This window comes from Ruditapes philippinarum, unplaced genomic scaffold, assembly GCF_026571515.1.
Source record: "Ruditapes philippinarum isolate M1 unplaced genomic scaffold, ASM2657151v2 ctg857_1_1_1_1, whole genome shotgun sequence".
Lineage (NCBI taxonomy): Eukaryota > Metazoa > Mollusca > Bivalvia > Venerida > Veneridae > Ruditapes > Ruditapes philippinarum.
Window position 1 is genome coordinate 122,182 of NW_026857879.1, and position 21,112 is coordinate 143,293.

The window sequence follows — 21,112 nt, forward strand, 5'->3', positions numbered from 1 at the left end:
TTTAGAGATTCTGTATTTATTTATTTTGGGATAAAATCAACAAAATTTTAAATTCAAAAACAAATACAAAACTTTTCCGATCAAAATAAGGATAAATTTTAGGATCAGGATCAAAATTTGGATCAACTGTTAAATGCCGTATCTGTTTTTGTTTATATTATTTTACATTACATGTCCCGCTCCTTTCGCACTTGTGCCAACTCCAGGTACTTGTTTGGTGCCTTCTGGGTGTCCTGCTACTTGGGTGTGTCCGGGGGCGGCGTCCTGTGAACGTTGCCTTTGCCTTGTTGATCTTTATTCTTGTTATTTCTTGCAAAAATAACAATAAATTTATTCTAAAATTTCACGAACTTGAGCAAATTTCATGAGCCTGCAACATTTTCAATTTTGTGGTGTTGGACTTTCTTTAGGGAGATAAACATTGAAGAATATTAGAGTTTTTAAATTTGATCCTGATCCTAAAATCTTTGTGAAAACGGGGCCTGGGTAGCAAAATTCTGGAAACAAAGTGATCCCTCGGAAACATTAATCACAACAAAATAACATAAGAACTGCAGACTCGGTTTGATTGAGTCTGTAGAGCGGTACTCAATTCAAAGCTGCCTCTTTATATAAGCTACCCATCCATCAAGTTAAAATGAATTTATAGTAACAGTGAACTTGACCTTGATCACAGACTCCTGGGTAGCGATTCCAAGCTGCCTCTTGATATAGGCTATACATAGTTATTGAGCGGAAACCAAAAGTTGACGCCCTGTCGACGACTTCGGCATTTCAATAGCACGGTTTTCGTTGAAAAATTCTGGAAACAAAGTGATCCCTCGGAAGCATTAATCACAACAAAATTACATAAGAATTGCAGACTCGGTTTGATTGAGTCTGTACATGAGAGATAATGAATAAGTGCAACATCCCTCACGCCCCCTAGCACCGGCTTGAGCGGTACTCAATTCTCAACACTTAATAGTGCTGGCATCAATGATCCCGAAGGACCAGAAAATATAACAACACTGAAGTGAAGTACGGGGCAACTTTTTACAGCTGCCACACGGCACTTGACACCTGCTGTTAAAACCTGGTTTAAAACAGAGAGCGGCATTCACTCAATGAAGCCCAACAAGTTTTGTGTTCTTATGCAATTTTGTTGCGATTAATGCTTCCGATGGATCACTTTGTGTCCAGAATTTTGTACTTCACAACAGCAGGTGTCAAGTGCCGTGTGGCAGCCGTAAAAAGTTGCCCCGTACTTCACTTCAGTGTTGTTATATTTTCTGGTCCTTCGGGATCATTGATGCCAACACTATAAAGTGTTGAGAATTGAGTACCGCTCAAGCCGGTGCTAGGGGGCGTGAGGGATGTTGCACTTATTCATTATCCCTCATGTACAGACTCAATAAAACCGAGTCTGCAATTCTTATGTTATTTTGTTGTGATTAATGGTTCCGAGGGATCACTTTGTGTCCAGAATTTTTTACACTTTTGCCCATACAGGCTTTATTTATTGACAGGTGTATTTCATATTTGATAGGAAGATAACTTGCATGGTATTCTTCCTTTTGATTGAGTTAGGGATCAGTGTGTCAATGTCACTAGTGCTAAAAATAGATTTTTACACTTTTGCCAATACAGCCTTTATTTATTGACAGATATATTTCATATTTGGTAGGAAGATAACTGGCATGTTATTCTTACTTTGGATGGAGTTAGGGGTCAGTTGGGTCAAGGTCACAAGTGCTAAAAATAGATTTGTACACTTTTTGCCCATACAGCCTTTATTTATTGACAGATTTATTTTATATTGAGGTGGAAGATAACTTGCATGGTATTCTTCCTTTGGATGGAGTAAGGGGTCAGTTTGATCAAGGTCATCAATGCTCAAAATAGATTTTAAATTTTTGCCCATACAACCTTTATTTATTGACAGGTGTATTTCATATTTGGTAGGAAGATAACGTGCATGATATTCTATAGGTGTCAGTGGGTCAAGGTCAAGGGTGCCAAGTATAGATTTCTTACATTTATATATATTTGATAAAATTGAATATTTATCACTTCACAAGTAATAGCAATGAATTGGCAACTTATATATTTCACAATTACAAAATGTCATGACTCTGTCAAGCTATATAACTTGTGTTTACAGTTTTTTGGCAATGTTTCTATCCATAACTGAGTGAATGGGTAAACATGTTTTTGAAATTTTGCTTCTGACAAGAATCGGAGCCGGGGGCATTTGTGTTTAACAAACACGTTCTTGTTTTTTGTTTTGTTTCTTTTAACGCCTTTACCCAACAGTATTTCAGTAATATAGACGGGTAGTTTTCTAACCATCGTTCCTGGACAGTTACACCAGTACTAGACTTCCTTCCTCCGTGCTAAGCTACTAAAGCATCTCCCGGGGATCGAACCTTCGCCGGAGAGGTAACTGGATTAGAAAAAATAGAGAGAAATAAGAATTCCTAAAGAAAGCCCAACACGGTTCAATTGAAAACGCCACAGGCTTGGTCCGACCGAGCCCGCCCATAGACGGTACTGTCAAGTGCAAAAAAATAACAAGAATTAAGATCAACAAGGCAAAGGCAACGTTCACAGGACGCCGCCCCCGGACACACCACCGTCTACGCCCCCTAGAACCGGCTTTAGCTGAATTCAACTGTTAACATTTCCTGGTAAAGTTTAGAATTTTAAAACATCCGCAGATGTGTTTATATGGCGGTTATCATGGAACCTTCAATGTGACACGATAGTGGCATTCCGTGAAAAGCGGCATATATATAATAACAAGAATAAAGATCAACAAGGCAAAGGCAACGTTCACAGGACGTCGCCCCCGGACACACCCAAGCAGGACACCCAGAAGGCACCAAACAAGTACCTGGAGTGGACACAAGGGCGAAAGGAGCGTGACATGTAATGTGAAATAATATATACAAAAACTTAAATTTTTTTATATATAATAGTGAAAAACAGAATCCCTAAAGAAAAATTGTAAAATGTTGCAGGCTCGGATTGATTGAGTCTGTTATAAAATATGATAAACAAGATCGACAAGGAAAGGCGGCATTCAATGAACGCAGCCCCCATCCGACCCAGCAACAAGCGTCAGCGGCAAGGAGCCCAGGAGGACTCCAAAGAAAAACAGGACAGGGCACAAGGCAGAGTACGGGCAGGCAAATAAACCTTGTCATATTATAATGATGTGAGCGTTTGAAGTAAATCCTAGGAATGAAGAAGATGGGAGTAAAAAAATACCAGTTTCTCGAAAAAGTTCAAGGGGGGTATAATTCTGAACATAATCTTGCTAGAATAGCATTGCTAGAATAGCATAATTCTGAACATAATCTTGCTAGAGTATTGAACCTTCTCACATATGTTAAGTGATAAGAAGAAATATACATATAGGGTTTGAAGCAGATACATTAAGAAATAAAGAAGTTGTTAAAAAACACATTTGTTTTCATGAAAAGTCTAAGTTCAAAAGAGGTAATTCTGATAATATTTGTGTTAAAGTTTTTAAAGGATTCTGTTTTTTTCTATTTTTTGTAAACCTTGTCACATATGATTTGGTTGATGACTAGAAACTTATATTTAAAGTTTGAAGTAAATAACCTTATTAAAAAATAGAAAAGCATGGAACTGGAATCAGAAATTGTGAAATTCAGTCTATTTGTTGCCATAGCAACCAGAATTTTCAACATAGGAAGTGAAGAAAAAATGTGCATAATTTCCAGACTGCCATCTACCCATATCCCAAGTTTGAGAGAAATATTTTCACTACATTTTACGTGATCACTGGATCTAGTTTGTGTTAAATTTGCCATGTTTTTAGTCATAGCAACCAGACTGAAAATTTTCAACATAGGAAGAAAATAAAGAGACGTATCTGTGATACGCAGGCTTCATAACCTCTGATCCCCTTTCAAAATATGATAAACAAGATCAACAAGGAAAGGCGGCGTTCAATGAACGCAACCCCCATATGACCCAGCAACAAGAACCAACGGCAAGGAGCCCAGGCGGACCCCAAACATAAAAAGGACAGGGCAACGACCCGTTAATCATTAAATGATAAATAATTTGTAACTGATTAGGAATTCAAAGAAAATAATAATAGGCCCACAAAGGGAAGGGGACAGAAGACCGGGGAAGGGGGGGGGGTTTAATCAAAGAAATAAAAACTAGAGGCAATGGGAAGATACTTACCGTAGACGAGAAAACAACAAGGGACACAAGCAAAAGTGTCACCAAAACAGTATGAAACAACATAGACATACATCTGAGGAACACAGTGGGCGCCGCCTTGGAACGGTCAGCAGCATAATAATGACTGCTGGGGAGTTTAAACCGTTAATGGTGCACCAAACCTCGCTCTTAGCCCCACCATGTTCCTATAAACGAGACAGTGTAAATAAAATGAATCCCCGCCAAGTGAAATTCTAACAGTTGTCATGGTTACAAAAGGTTAAATAAGTAAACACTAAAATGATCATGTAGAAACATATAAAAGTAAACCAATGACCATAACAAAAGTACTCAATGTCCTAAAGAAAGACAGAGCAACAAGAAAATCACCTACAAGGGCCCGACGAAGCAAGGCAGAAGACGAACATTAAGACAATTCAGTCCCAAAGGGCTTTACGAACTATCCATCATAGAGTCTCCATCTTAGAGTCTTCCATTTTATTTAGTTCCGCCCATTGTTTTTTAGTACATTAGTATATGAAATTTTAGTACATCATTTTTGGAACCGCCTCCGTGGTCGAGGGGTTAGAGTCGATGACTTCTAATCCAGTTACCTCTCTGGCGTGGGTTCGATCCCCGGGAGATGCTTTGGTAGTTTAGCGCGGAGGAAGGTAGTCTAGTACTGGTGTAACTCTCCAGGAACGATGGTTAGGAAACTACCCGCCTATATGACTGAAATACTGTTGAAAAAGGCGTAAAATGAAACAAACAAACAAACAAACAAAAGCATATTGCTGGGTCGGATGGGGGCTGCGTTCATTGAATGCCGCCTTTCCTTGTCGATCTTGTTTATCATATTTTTTGAAATATATGATAAAAGAGATGACTTTGACTTTTGTATAGTTAATTATCCACATTTAGATGGAGACGTACCCCATGCAACATTTTACGGGGTTTATGTTTCTCAGATAATTAGATTCGCTAGAGCTTGTAGCAACGTAAAGGATTTCAACGAGCGGAATATTTTTATTACCAGCAAGCTTCTGAAACAGGGCTACCGCTATCATAAATTACGGAAATATTTTACTAAATTTTACAATCGTAACTTTGATTTAATTTCTAAATTCAATAGTGTTTTAAAAACTCTTCTGCGACAAGGGATTAGCCAGCCTGGTTTTCATGGCGATGTGATTTACAAACTTCGTAAGATTTTGGGTCATGGTAATTTTTCTGCTGTTTTTACTAAAATCATTAAACGTTTTATTAAAAGGGGTTATGACCCTACTATTTTAAGACATACTGCATGTTTAGTGTTCAACCCTTTTACAGTTGGACACTACGCTTTCCTCTTTTGATTGCATCTGACGGACCAAGTGGGAGACTCTATGATGGATAGTTCGTAAAGCCCTTTGGGACTGAATTGTCTTAATGTTCGTCTTCTGCCTTGCTTCGTCGGGCCCTTGTAGGTGATTTTCTTGTTGCTCTGTCTTCCTTTAGGACATTGAGTACTTTTGTTATGGTCATTGGGTTTACTTTTATATGTTTCTACATGATCATTTTAGTGTTTTACTTATTTAACCTTTTGTAACCATAACAACTGTTAGAATTTCACTTGGCGGGGATTCATTTTATTTACACTGTCTCGTTTATAGGAACATGATGGGGCTAAGAGCGAGGTTTGGTGCACCATTAACCGGTTTAAACTCCCCAGCAGTCATTATTATGCTGCTGACCGTTCCAAGGCGGCGCCCCACTGTGTTCCTCAGATGTATGTCTATGTTGTTTCATACTGTTTTGGTGACACTTTTACTTGTGTCCCTTGTTGTTTTCTCGTCTACGGTAAGTATCTTCCCCATTGCCTCTAGTTTTTATTTCTTTAATTACCCCCCCCCCTTCCCCCGGTCTCCTATCCCCTTCCCCTTTGTGGGCCTATTATTATTTTCTTTGAATTCCTAATCAGTTCCAAATTATTTATCATTTAATGATTAACCTGTCCGTGCTCTGTCTTTGCCCTGTCATGTTTTTGTTCGGGGTCCGCCTGGGCTCCTTGCCGTTGGTTCTTGTTGCTGGGTCACATGGGGGTTGCGTTCATTGAACGCCGCCTTTCCTTGTTGATCTTGTTTATCATATTTTAATAGGGCACACGCTTTTTATTGCTTGGGGTTCCGCTTTTCATGGAATGGCACGGAAGTGTCACATTGAAGGTTCCATGATAACCACCGTATGAACACATCTGCGGATGTTTCAAAATTCTAAATTTTACCAGTTCATGTTAAATTCTGCTTCAGCCGGTGCTAGGGGGCGTGGACGGTAACTTGCAATTTCCATTACCGTCCATGAACAGGCTCAATCAAACCGAGCCTGCAACATTTTCAATTTTGCCGTGTTGGGCTTTCTTTAGGGATTCTGTATTTATCTATTTCATAAAAATATTTTCAGTACTTTTTAAGTTTTCGCGGGATCCAGTTTTGTGGACGGACAGACGGACGGAGGGTAAACCTTAATTCTCCTCCGGTAAACCGGTAGGGCACTTATAAGCACCCCGTGATCACCAACAACAAAATTACTATCCTGCACTGATATAATGCACGGAAGGGCACCTGAGGTCTTCCTCCACCAGTAAAGCTGGAATGTCGCGATATGCCTTACACGGTGTCATGTGACGTGACATACACGGTGTCATGTGACGTTAAACCCAAAACAAACAAACAAACAAAAACTATCCTGCACCCGTTTACCATATAATATATATATTCTAGGTATGTAACTCGACGTAGCGTATTCACCCGATACGGTCAACATTTTCCTCTCGCATTTTTTAATATAAGACATATTTTTTTCCTACTTAAACTTGGAAACGTAACACAATAGATATATCGTTCGGTAACCGTTTAAAATAGTGAGCCATCTATCTTCATTTACGATAAATAAATTGTAAAACATGAAAAAAATACATTTAAATTATCTAAAAGTGAGTTCTTCTTTTATCGAAAACCTTTACTTCCTTTACGAACTATGTGCACTTTTATAACCATGACAACGCAACATCGGTGCACGCCCGGATTTTCATATAATGTTTCAATATAAACAAACGTTGAAATCATTTGAACGGTTATTTCATTAAGTAAAATGTGGGGTAAACATAAATTAACATTTAAATGACATAAATCTGAAATTTGACGTCATTCGGACGTTGAATCGCTAAACAAATAGGTTTTGAGCAGCAGTAGCCAGTAGCATAAATTTTGAAATATGAGGCAGCAGTAGCCAGTATCATAAATTTTAAAGTGTTGAGAATTGAGTACCGCTCAAGCCGGTGCTAGGGGGCGTGAGGGATGTTGCACTTATTCATTATCCCTCATGTACAGACTCAATCAAACCGAGTCTGCAATTCTTATGTTATTTTGTTGTGATTAATGCTTCCGAGGGATCACTTTGTTTCCAGAATTTTGTACTTCACAACAGCAGGTGTCAAGTGCCGTGTGGCAGCTGTAAAAAGTTGCCCCGTACTTCACTTCAGTGTTGTTATATCTTCTGGTCCTTCGGGATCATTGATGCCAACACTTTAAAGTGTTGAGAATTGAGTACCGCTCAAGCCGGTGCTAGGGGGCGTGAGGGATGTTGCACTTATTCATTATCCCTCATGTACAGACTCAATCAAACAGAGTCTGCAATTCTTATGTTATTTTGTTGTGATTAATGCTTCCGAGGGATCACTTTGTTTCCAGAATTTTGAAATATGAGGCGCAATAAAAAACTAGAAATTTGCACTTTCGGAAAGATTTGCAATCAAATTGCGGATACTCCTTCATCTTCAAATTAACAAAGGGTAGTGAGTCGGCGAGTAAGTCGACCGGTTTCAGCTGGCGCAAGCGATTCAAAAATTGCGAATACATGATCGCAAACAGAAAGGGCGGCGAATTGTCAGAACGTTTGTCACGTCAGTTACAAAAAATCTACAGAGGATTTAACAAGAGACAGATTTTGAAACATGTCCTTAATAAATAGTGAAACAATCAATACAAAATGAAACACAAAAAGTAACTTCATTTATCAATTGTAAATACGCAGATATCCCGATGAATCAAATATTGTTACTTTAATTCTTTGGTCAGTATTGAATGTGTAGACCCGATGCAGAAATTTAACATGCCGAACAGCTCGCAACACTTCTATAATGTCTATCCTCCGTAGAATTTTTGTAACTGATAATAAGTCCACGAACATTTTGAACAGCCCTCGTATAGTATATAAATAACAAATGGGTTTGTGGGTACCAGTAAAAAAAACATCCCGAGGAAAATACTGTTACCCGAGGCGTAGCCTACGCCGAGGGTGACAGTATTTTTACGAGGGATGGTATTTTTACTGTTAACCATAAACTCGTGTGTTATTTATTTTATTATCCCGAACAAATACTGTGATGATCTGAATTTGTAAACAAAATCTAACTGTAATAAAAATAAACCAAGAGTAGCAATAACAAAACTGTCCTTTCCTTGCAAGCTGTAGGCCTGGCGGTTGACGTCCTGCTTCAGGGACTGCGCCACCTGGTTCACCTTCCCACGCACAATTTCAACGGCTGCGTTGGTCATGCCCAGGTGACGCAGCCACCTGGAGGAGGTGGCGAGGTACGCCAGAAACCCGGCAAGGGAGTGAAGATACGTACGCAGACTTGCTGCTGACAGGCTGAAACAACAAAAGAAACATTTTAAAGTGGACATCTCTAACGATGCATATGAATATGTTAACACACGCACGTGTATAATACATTAGGTACGAAAAGGTCAACAACAGCTGATAAATGAAAACCGACATACTCAACAATGCATTCAATACATGCCAGGAAAATATTTGTTTAGTCTAGTCTACTTTATGTGATCAAATGTTTCTTACCCTCACTTTCCACCAATTGCTGTTTGCCCTTCCTTCTCCTGCGCCTCCTCTTCTTCTTCTCCGCCAACGCCCCCCTGTCATCTCCTTACCAACCGCCACCGTCTTCTCCTCCTCCTGCCCACCCAACACCGCCTCTCCCTGCTGCCCCTGCTCCGCACCCTCCACCTCATCTTCTTTCCCTTCCTACCTCCCAACTCCACACCAACCTCCGTCTCCTCCTGCCGCCTGTCCATCTCTGTAATCATTTAAAGCTATATTAGGATCGTCGGTAATGGTAACATTAACATAATCAACAATAAATTCAATATATGGAAAATAATATTTTAGGTCTACTGTTTGTGATCAAAATATGTCTTACCTGCTTCCACTTCCAACGCCGCTGCCTGATCCCTCATCCTCTTCCTCTCCTTCTGCACATGTCAATCTTACCTTGTACGTGCCCACAATGACGTCCAGGGCCTTGCCTCTTTCGCCCCTTAGATTGGCCTGTTGTAGAAACGGTCGGCCGTCTCCACCCGGTGGGCCATACGCGCGGCCAGAGCAGTCTGTTCCTCACGGCTGGCCCCGCTCTCACAGTGGGTGAAGACGGCCAACTTTCGGCTTAGGGAGGTCAAACGTGGCAGGTCCAGACCCTTTGCCTTTCCAAAGGCCGTCCAAGCTGTGTCTACCATCTTGGCCATGTTTTGTGAAAAGAAAAGTATAGATTATAGTGTCTATCACTATTATTATTGTTATTATTATAATTTACGTCGTATATCGCGAATAAACAGCATCGTCTAAAATTTCAGTACAATTTAAACAATAAGAACGCTGGGAATAATACTCACGGAAGGGGAGATCTTGCCAGCCGGGGAGTAGGTTGTGAAAGCAAATTCACTTTAAATATGCTCAGGCGTGCGAAACTGCAGGAAACGCTGCAGGGTGCGCAGCAGGTCGGCCCCCAGTCTCAGTGGGCACCTCTTTCCACTGACCGCCTCCTTGTGCTGTATGATCTGAAATAGTATAGATATGTTCATACGGCAATCGTCATTCAATGTTACACTTTTGTTCCACTTTGAAAAACGGCGTCTGGTGTAAGGGTATGTGGACGGTAACACGGACATTCTCTATACTACTTTGACCTATGCATCGCTTTGTCTTTTATTGTAAACTCAAGTTTTTCTTTTATTGTATTATTGGGCCGTAAAAGCAGAAAAATGCTTATGGTTTCTCTTTCTTACGCTAACAATAGGATGATACATGTATACAGCAGACAATTAATTGATGAAATAACATCTAGGTTATTAACCGGTTTAAATTCCCCAGCAGTCATTATTATGCTGCTGACCGTTCCAAGGCGGCGCCCCACTGTGTTCCTCAGATGTATGTCTATGTTGTTTCATACTGTTTTGGTGACACTTTTGCTTGTGTCCCTTGTTGTTTTCTCGTCTACGGTAAGTATCTTCCCCATTGCCTCTAGTTTTTATTTCTTTGTTCACCCCCCCCCCCCGGTCTCCTGTCCCCTTTCCCTTTGTGGGCCTATTATTCTTTTCTTTGAATTCCTAATCAGTTGCAAATTATTGATCACTTAATGATTAAACTGTCCGTGCTCTGTCTTTGCCCTGTCCTGTTTATGTTAGGGGTCCGCCTGGGCTCCTTGCCATTGGTTCTTGTTGCTGGGTCATATGGGGGTTGCGTTAATTGAACGCGGCCTTTCCTTGTTGATCTTGTTTATCATATTTTACCTTAAGCATGATATTATCATTAGAGGATGCTAGTAAAAAAGAAAAATCGGCTACGTCATTTATATGATTGGAGGTCTTGCATTTACGCTATATTTGCTTGGTTTAACGGCGCTCTAACATAATTGTGAGTGATACAATCTTTTAAGTGATACTTTTCAGGAAGCTCCACGTCCTTGTGCTTCGAGATCTTTTAAGTGATACGAATTTTAGGAAGCTCCACGTCCACGTAGTTGTGCTTCTTCCTTGAAATTGTACAGTCAATGGAGGTCGACACTGAACGTGTGTTCGAAAATGATTCAGCAAGTTTTATAGGCCGATTATAATTATTATGTGATCGGTTACTTGGTATTCTATGTGCACTGCTTATGGTTCGAATATGATCGAGTGGCTCTATCATAAACTCTGCAAGATTTGTGTAACATCTTTGTCCATCTAAAATTGCAGAGCTCCAGATAGCGTGCGTATAAGCGTAAAATACGCATAGAAAATCTAAAATACGCATCACTTTCAAAATTCGTGCGTCACAGTTACGCACAACAAAATGAAAATACGCTCGTGTTTCAAAATTTATGCGTGAAAGAATAGAAGTGTAAACATTTGATATGTAGAAAGAAAATGTTTTGAGCATAAAAATACAATATATTTCCATTTTATTGCATTGAAAACTGTCAACAACGCATGTTAAAAACGAAAGTAGCAGGAAATAGAGAAGGGAAGTAACTCCCGTAGATCAACCTGTAAAATTATTGATGAAATTTGTGCCAGATAATCGTTGTAGGAGTTAACACAGTATTAAGTTTGTTTAGGCATCTATTGACATGCTAATGCCTCAATATAAACAAAAATATATTTCAATTTCTTTAACTTTTGTTGTTGGAACAAAGTAACATGTTTTTCACTTGCAGTTTTGTACTCAATATTTTCGTACCCAGTCTACAGTTACGGACAGTTTTCTCTCAGACCAATACTTTTTTTAAGGAAAGATAAAAAAATCTTTTTTATGTTTCTTTAATTCTAATTTCAACTATAATTGTTCAAACTGGAGTACATGATAAGGTACATGCCAACAAAAAAAAACAAAAATAAAAATATTGACTCTTAGAAAATAAAATAATTTCAGGGCTTCCACTAGTGGAAGTTTGGGAGTCATTTACTCCTTCATTTGGCCTGTGACTTCCGAAAATCAATACTTTTCCTTCTTTACCTATATAATGTGACTTCATATTTCAAATATCAGAGATTTTGAAGTCTTTGACTTCCAAATTTTGAAAATGGAAGCCCTGATAATTTTGCTGTGTATCCTAAACTTGAGTTCCAGTATACTCTGGAAATCTGACTTAACATGGCATGTTTTGTATTGTTTCACATTAAATCAGTATTTAATTTGTAAAGGTTTTTCTAAAAAAAGAAAACAAACAAACAAACACAACAATAAGTTTAATTTGTTTATAAAAAATGCAAAATGCTTTTTTGACAGATTTTACCCCTTAAGTTTTTCAGACTTTGCATTTTACCCCTCACTCTTAATTTTGAGGGGTAAAATCCCCTTGGCCATAAAAATTATCTGGAGCTCTGAAATTGTATAATCGATGGGGGTAAAGCTTATTAGGCCGACTACGTGTGATCGGTTACTTTATATTCTATGTGCACTGCTTATGGTTCGAATATAATCGAGTGGCTCTACGCTCAACTAGGCAATATTAGCTGCACGTCCTTGTGCTTCTTCCTTTAAATTGTACCGCCAATGGAGGTCGACACTGAAATATGATAAACAAGATCAACAAGGAAAGGCGGCGTTCAATGAACGCAACCCCCACATGACCCAGCAACAAGAACCAATGGCAAGGAGCCCAGGGGGACCCCAAACAAAAACAGGACAGGGCAAAGACAGAGCACGGACAGGTTAATCATTAAATGATAATTAATTTGTAACTGATTAGGAATTCAAAGAAAATAAAAATAGGCCCACAAAGGGGAAGGGGACAGGAGACCGGGGGAGGGGTGGAGAGTAATCAAAGAAATAAAAACTAGAGGCAATGGGGTAGATACTTACCATAGACGAGAAAACAACTAGGGACACAAGCAAAAGTGTCACCAAAACAGTGTGAAACAACATAAGACATACATCTGAGGAACACAGTGGGGCGCCGCCTTGGAACGGTCAGCAGCATAATAATGACTGCTGGGGAGTTTAAACCGGTTAATGGTGCACCAAACCTCGCTCTTAGCCCCACCATGTTCCTATAAACGAGACAGTGTAAATAAAATGAATCCCCGCCAAGTGAAATTCTAACAGTTGTCATGGTTACAAAAGGTTAAATAAGTAAAACACTAAAATGATCATGTAGAAACATATAAAAGTAAACCCAATGACCATAACAAAAGTACTCAATGTCCTAAAGGAAAAATTCTGGAAACAAAGTGATCCCTCGGAAGCATTAATCACAACAAAATAACATAAGAATTGCAGACTCGGTTTGATTGAGTCTGTACATGAGGGATAATGAATAAGTGCAACATCCCTCACGCCCCCTAGCACCGGCTTGAGCGGTACTCAATTCTCAACACTTTATAGTGTTGGCATCAATGATCCCGAAGGACCAGAAAATATAACAACACTGAAGTGAAGTACGGGGCAACTTTTAACGGCTGCCACACAGCACTTGACACCTGCTGTTGTGAAGTACAAAATTCTGGAAACAAAGTGATCCCTCGGAAGCATTAATCACAACAAAATAACATAAGAATTGCAGACTCGGTTTGATTGAGTCTGTACATGAGGGATAATGAATAAGTGCAACATCCCTCACGCCCCCTAGCACCGGCTTGAGCGGTACTCAATTCTCAACACTTTATAGTGTTGGCATCAATGATCCCGAAGGACCAGAAAATATAACAACACTGAAGTGAAGTACGGGGCAACTTTTAACGGCTGCCACACAGCACTTGACACCTGCTGTTGTGAAGTACAAAATTCTGGAGAGACAGAGCAACAAGAAAATCACCTACAAGGGCCCGACGAAGCAAGGCAGAAGACGAACATTAAGACAATTCAGTCCCAAAGGGCTTTACGAACTTTTGTTAAGTTTAATAGGCCGACTATATGTGATCGGTTACTTGGTATTCTATGTGCACTGCTTATGGCTCGAATATGATCGAGTGGCTCTATCATCAACTCTGCATGCAAGATTTTGTGTAACATCTTTCTTTGTTCATCTAAAATAGTATAGTCGATAGGGGGTAAAGCTTATTAGGCCGACTACGTGTGATCGGTATCGTTGTGGTTTACGTACACTGCCTTATGTTGGCGCTGTACATGTTCTAGTCGAGTGGCTCTTTGTGTCAACTCCACATCTTAAGGCTGTTCCAGAGTTGCGAAAGTAAACAACAAAGACAAGTTCAACATTTGTAAATAATTTTATTCTATCAAGTACCAAATATAAACCACATGGTCGACCTAGGGCGTCTGACTCGGGCCCGCCGTCTCACTCTGCCCCGCCGTCTCCCCTGTCTTGGGATCATCCATGGCTCGTGCAGAATCCTGAAAAAAAGAGATGAAAAGAGCAAATCACAAACTGACATTATTTTTTCCCGTCTGAATCGGAACTCGGTGCAATTCACAACTTTGAATGTTTTTTTTTATTTATTTTGTATGAATATGTATGTATGTATCCTACCTTGTAGGTGCCGACAATCACATCAAGGGCCTTTCCCGTCTCGCCCCTTAAGTTGGCCCTGTTATAGTAACGGTCGATCGTCTCCACCCGGTGGGCCATATGCGCGGCCAACGCTGTCTGTTCTTCGCGGCTGGCCCCGCTCTCACGGTGGGTGGAGACGGCCAACTTTCGGCTGAGTGATGACGTCAACCGTGGCAGGTCAAGCCCCTTGGCCTTACTAAATGCCGTCCAGGCGGTATCCACCATCTTGGCCATGTTCTGTGAAAAGAAAAGTACAGATTATAGTGTCTTTTATTATTATTATAATTATTATTATTATTATTATTTACGGTGTATATCGCCAAAAAACAGCATCCTGAAACATTCCAGTACAATTGAAAAAATAAAAAGCTGAAAATTATACTCACGGAAGGGGAGATCTTGCCAGCCGGGGAGTAAGTTGTGAAAGCATAGTCGCTCTTTATGTGAGCTGGGGTGCCAAACTTCAAGAACCGCTGCACGGTCCGCAGCAGCTCTGCCCCCAGTCTGAGTGGGCAGCGTTTGCCACTCACGGCCTCCTTGTGCTGTATGATCTGAAATGTATACAAAGAGTCATCAATCCTTGTTTAAGTATACAATCACTCATATGATATTAGAAATCTTCAATCACTGATTTTCTTAACAACATTTATAAATCTTGGATAATACTAATACACTTACGTATATTTCGGCTGCCTGATCTGGCTGGTCCGGGGCCACCGTCGCCTACATTACATCGTTGCGGCGCAAGGCCGCAATATCCCCGGACCGCTTAGCGTTGCTGAGAAGCAGCTGAACAACGAGCGAGTTTCGCACACTGCAAAACTCGCTCTTGTTCAGCTGCTTCCCTCCATCAGCTGCCTCATCGATAAGCCTCTTTGCCGTCTCCACAGCCTCCGACTCCAGGTACAGACCTGCCATCCAAGGCTTCAAAGCCAGACTCCCTTCCGGGTTCTGGCCAGCCGCCTCCACGGCCTGGCCGTTGATGTCCTGCTTCAGGGACTGCGCTACCTGGTTCACCTTCCCACGCACAATTTCGACGGCTGCGTGGGTCATGCCCAGGTGACGCAGCCACCTGGAGGAGGTGGCGAGGTACGCCAGAAACCCGGCAAGGGAGTGGAGATAAGTGCGCAGACTTGCTGCCGACAGGCTGAAACAACAAAAGAAACATTTTAAAGTGGACATCTCTATCTTGTATAATACAAGTGTACGATCACACAAATTGATTACTCCGCATCAATGACGACTGGCATAATGAGTTTGGTTATTTTCTGGTACGTGTGATTTGTTTCAATGACAAATGAATGGTTATATCTTATATAATACTAATTATATAATGAATATGTCAGACAGCAGAAAGCTACACGTAAGATACTGTTGGTGTGTGTATTAGGTCTACAATCACAATCCGACAAAATTGTCTTCTTACAAAATCACAAAATTGACTACTTACGTCTCGTCTTTCAAGAGGGTGTCCACCAGGCCGTCACGGACCCCAATCGATTGTAATCCCTGCACCGCCTCTGATGTAAGGGCGGGCAGCAGCCGCTTGATGCCGGCTCCGTGAGACCTGGTGGTGGCCTCCGTCCTCTGGTCCCCCATAGAATATGATAAACAAGATCAACAAGGAAAGGCGGCGTTCAATGAACGCAACCCCCACATGACCCAGCAACAAGAACCAATGGCAAGGAGCCCAGGGGGACCCCAAACAAAAACAGGACAGGGCAAAGACAGAGCACGGACAGGTTAATCATTAAATGATAATTAATTAGTAACTGATTAGGAATTCAAAGAAAATAAAAATAGGCCCACAAAGGGGAAGGGGACAGGAGACCGGGGGAGGGGGTGGGAGTAATCAAAGAAATAAAAACTAGAGGCAATGGGGAAGATACTTACCGTAGACGAGAAAACAACAAGGGACACAAGCAAAAGTGTCACCAAAACAGTATTTAACAACATAAGACATACATCTGAGGAACACAGTGGGGCGCCGCCTTGGAACGGTCAGCAGCATAATAATGACTGCTGGGGAGTTTAAACCGGTTAATGGTGCACCAAACCTCGCTCTTAGCCCCACCATGTTCCTATAAACGAGACAGTGTAAATAAAATGAATCCCCGCCAAGTGAAATAGACCTGTCCTGCAGTCTCTCTCTGAAAAGAAATTCATAGATTAAATAAAGTAAACACCAATTATGTCTCAATTGAAAGACGATCGATCAATTGCAGATGAACAGTACAAATAGAGTTTAGAAATAAACGTACCTACCCATACTCAACCAGAGCCTCTGATAGGTCGCTGGTCCCCTCAGTGGAAGCGTATTGGGGTACGGTGGCCGCCCTCAGCTTGGCTGCATATTCCGGGGAGCCCTTCATCAACCCGTGCTTTCGAACCAGGTGCAAGTCCATTCTCATCGTACGGCTGGAGCAGACGGCGCACACCTTCTGCCCCCCGTAGGTCCGCCTACTCCCCTCTGCTGCTGTGGGCTTCTTGGGGACCTCCGTCCCCGGATGAACTTGCCTGAAGTGCCGAGCCATGTTAACAACGCTGGCTCGGCACCCCTCAAGCGGGCACGGGCGCTGTTGCTTTTTACCCTGAAATGAAAGGAAACATTGCTTATCCTCATTTGTGCGAGACATCAATTCAAATATCAGTGATGCAGTTACGTGACGGGTGATTTCAACGTTTTTTTTTTGAATTCAAGAGTACGTTAAAACAATACTTACTGTGGTCCTCTGCCTCCTCTTGACCGTCGGGCTCCTGCACAGCCGCCTCACAGGGGGTTCTGGGGCTGGTGTCGACGGGTGGTGGTCGTCAGCAGCATCCTCCCCCGCTGACGTTGACGACAGCAAATCGTCCGACTTCGGGAAATACTCCGAGCCGCCGCCGGAGGATGCCGCTGTCGACTCCGATGAGGTCCGCTTCCTTCTAAGCAGCCCGTACCTGGGCCATGGCTTGGTGTCCCTCACGAAATTCCCGTCCGACCCACGCTCCAGGACGACTGCCGGTCTGGGCGGCACCGGCTCAATGGGGTAGTCATCAGAGTCGGTACTGACTGCAACAAGAGCAAACCATGATTAAGCATGCGTATAAATGACAATCTGTAGTCGGTATGATATTATAAGTCTACAATAAAAAATTCGTTAAATTATTTAGTCGACGATCCATTTTGTATACACACCCCAATCAAGTTATCAAATCATCATAACAAGTCTACAATCACAAAATCACTGAATAACATATTCTTCAAAATTCTGGAAACAAAGTGATCCCTCGGAAGCATTAATCACAACAAAATAACATAAGAATTGCAGACTCGGTTTGATTGAGTCTGTACATGAGGGATAATGTATAAGTGCAACATCCCTCACGCCCCCTAGCACCGGCTTGAGCGGTACTCAATTCTCAACACTTTATAGTGTTGGCATCAATGATCCCGAAGGACCAGAAAATATAACAACACTGAAGTGAAGTACAGGGCAACTTTTTACGGCTGCCACACGGCACTTGACACCTGCTGTTGTGAAGTACAAAATTCTGGAAACAAAGTGATCCCTCGGAAGCATTAATCACAACAAAATAACATAAGAATTGCAGACTCGGTTTGATTGAGTCTGTACATGAGGGATAATGTATAAGTGCAACATCCCTCACGCCCCCTAGCACCGGCTTGAGCGGTACTCAATTCTCAACACTTCATAGTGTTGGCATCAATGATCCCGAAGGACCAGAAAATATAACAAGATAGATAAATACAGAAGTCGACGATCCCTTTACTATAATCTGGTTAAGTTTACAATCACGTATTAAATTATTATGTGTCACAAGTCTACATACATGCAGGTTCTTAAAAGTAACAAAACTCTTACCAGCTAAATCACCAGCTAAGCTGCCCGACTGCTGGAACAGCTCTATTGTCGTCCAGTCCCTCAACGGCCTTTCCTCCTCCACCACCTCCTTCGTCTCCTCAGCCTGCCCCTCAATCTCTGTAACGAAAGCAAGCTACATTAGGTACGAACAGGGTAACAGCAGCTGGTAAGTCATTGAAAACAGACAATACATAATTCTGGAAACAAAGTAATCCCTCGGAAGCATTAATCACAACAAAATAACGTAAGAATTGCAGACTCGGTTTGATTGAGTCTGTACATGATGGATAATGAATAAGTGCAACATCCCTCCATCATAAGTCTACTTCATGTGATCAAATGTTTCTTACCCTCACGTTCCACCTCTTCATACTTCCTCTTCTTCGCCTTCTTCTTCTCCGCGGCCAACGTCTCTCCTGTCATGCCCACCGCTGCCGTCTCCTCCTCCTTCACCACCATCTCCTCTGACTTTCCCTGCCCCTGCCCCTGTCCGTCCTCCGCTGTCACCGCCGCCGCCATCGTCTCCTCAGCCTGCCCCTCAATCTCTGTAAAGAAAGCAAGTTACATTAGGTACGAACAGGGTAACAGCAGCTGGTAAGTCATTGAAAACAGACATACACAACAATGCATTCAAAACATAAGTCTACTTATATGCCGCTGACGCTTGTTGCTGGGTCGGATGGGGGCTGCGTTCATTGAATGCCGCCTTTCCTTGTCGATCTTGTTTATCATATTTCATGTGATCAAATGTTTCTTACCCTCACGTTCCACCTCTTCATACTTCCTCTTCTTCGCCTTCTTCTTCTCCGCGACCAACGTCTCCCCTGTCATGCCCACCGCCGCCGTCTCCTCTTCCTTCACCACCATCTCCTCTGACTCTCCCTGCCTCTGCCCCTGTCCGTCCTCCGCTGTCACCGCCGCCGCCATCGTCTCCTCAGCCTGCCCCTCAATCTCTGTAAAGAAAGCAAGCTACATTAGGTACGAACAGGGTAACAGCAGCTGGTAAGTCATTGAAAACAGACATTGTTATGGTCATTGGGTTTACTTTTATATGTATCTACATGATCATTTTGGTGTTTTACTTATTTAACCTTTTGTAACCATAGCAACTGTTAGAATTTCACTTGGCGGGGATTCATTTTATTTACACTGTCTTGTTTATAGGAACATAGTGGGGCTAAGAGCGAGGTTTGGTGCACCATTAACCGGTTTAAACTCCCCAGTAGTCATTATTATGCTACTGACCGTTCCAAGGCGGCGCCCCTCTGTGTTCCTCAGATGTATGTCTATGTTGTTTTATACTGTTTTCGTGACAGTTTTGCTTGTGTCTCTTGTTGTTTCTCGTCTACGGTAAGTATCTTCCCCTTTGTCCCTGTTTTTTATTTATTTTATTTATTCCCCTTCCCCGTGTCTCGTGTCCCCTTCCCCTGTGCCTTTTGGCTTTGTGGGCCTAATATTTAATCATTTATTTGTTTTCTTTTAGTTCCTAATCAGTTACTAATTATATGCCTGCCCGTGCTCTGCCTTGTGCCCTGTCCTGTTTTCTTTGGGGTCCTCCTGGGCTCCTTGCCGATGACTCTTGTTGCTGGGTCGGGTGGGGGCTGCGTTCATTGAACGCCGCCTTTCCTTGTCGATCTTGTTTATCATAATTAATACACAACAATGCATTCAATACATAAGTCTACTTCATGTGATCAAATGTTTCTTACCCTCACGTTCCACCTCTTCATACTTCCTCTTCTTCGCCTTTTTCTTCTCCGCGGCCAACGTCTCCCCTGTCATGCCCACCGCCGCCGTCTCCTCTTCCTTCACCACCATCTCCTCTGACTCTCCCTGCCTCTGCCCCTGTCCGTCCTCCGCTGTCACCGCCGCCGCCATCGTCTCCTCAGCCTGCCCCTCAATCTCTGTAAAGAAAGCAAGCTACATTAGGTACGAACAGGGTAACAGCAGTTGGTAAAATATGAAAAACAAGATCAACAAGGAAAGGCGGCGTTCAATGAACGCAACCCCCATATGACCCAGCAACAAGAACCAATGGTAAGGAGCCCAGGCGGACCCCAAACATAAAAAGGACAGGGCAACGACACGTTAATCAATAAATGATAAATAATTTGTAACTGATTAGGAATTCAAAGAAAGTAATAATAGGCCCACAAAGGGGAAGGGGACAGGAGACCGTGGGAAGGGGGGGGGGGGGTTAATCGTGTCCTGTCCATTACTTCGTTATTTGAAGTCGGATTTTTAAAATATTTCACAAAAATGATCATCATATTGAGATGACGTGTCGCGCGCAACATTTTGGTCGCTTCCTTGAAGGTCAAGGTCACAGCATGACCTTGCAGCAAAATCGTGTCCGGCCCATAACTTCGTAATTTGAAGTCGGATTTTAGAAATATTTCACAGAAATGATCATCACATTGAGATGACGTGTCATGCACAACATTTGGGTCGCTACCTTGAAGGTCAAGGTCACAGCATGACCTTGCAGCAAAATCTTGTCCGGCCCATAACTTCGTTATTTGAAGTCAGCTTTTAAACTATTTCACAGAAATGATCACCATATTGAGATGACGTGTCACGAGCAACATTTGGGTTGCTACCTTGAAGGTCAAGGTCACAGCATAATCATGCAGCAAAATCGTGTCCGGCACATAACTTCATTATTTGAAGTCGGATTTTATAACTATTTCATAGATATGATCACCATAATGAGACAATGTGTCGCGCGCAACATATGGGTCGCTAC

At 41.9% G+C, this 21,112-nt stretch overlaps 1 protein-coding gene across 1 annotated transcript; it reads right to left on the reverse strand.

The window, feature by feature from the left end:
* Nucleotides 1–13,938: 13,938 nt before the first annotated feature.
* LOC132751339 (uncharacterized) lies at nt 13,939–20,285 on the reverse strand. The gene is made up of 12 exons (XM_060741499.1): nt 20,076–20,285; nt 19,125–19,319; nt 18,717–18,911; nt 18,367–18,483; nt 17,224–17,552; nt 16,766–17,091; nt 16,627–16,650; nt 15,951–16,097; nt 15,179–15,647; nt 14,887–15,051; nt 14,480–14,737; nt 13,939–14,343 (listed from the first exon to the last, which is right to left on the reverse strand). Exons 1-9 carry the CDS (start codon nt 20,242–20,244, stop codon nt 15,224–15,226), a joined length of 1,926 nt encoding a protein of 641 aa, XP_060597482.1. The 5' UTR covers nt 20,245–20,285; the 3' UTR covers nt 13,939–14,343; nt 14,480–14,737; nt 14,887–15,051; nt 15,179–15,223.
* Between the last annotated feature and the right edge of the window lie 827 nt (nt 20,286–21,112).

Bases quoted from the DNA above. Each gene is read 5' to 3' on its own strand.
- LOC132751339 (XM_060741499.1), bottom strand. From the start codon at position 20,244: ATGGCGGCGGCGGTGACAGCGGAGGACGGACAGGGGCAGAGGCAGGGA. The intron at 18,484-18,716 runs GTAAGAAACATT...CTTTCGTTACAG, and splicing joins TGAAGAGGTGGAACGTGAGG to AGATTGAGGGGCAGGCTGAG. The intron at 16,651-16,765 runs GTAGGTACGTTT...ATTTCTTTTCAG, and splicing joins GAGGCTCTGGTTGAGTATGG to AGAGAGACTGCAGGACAGGT.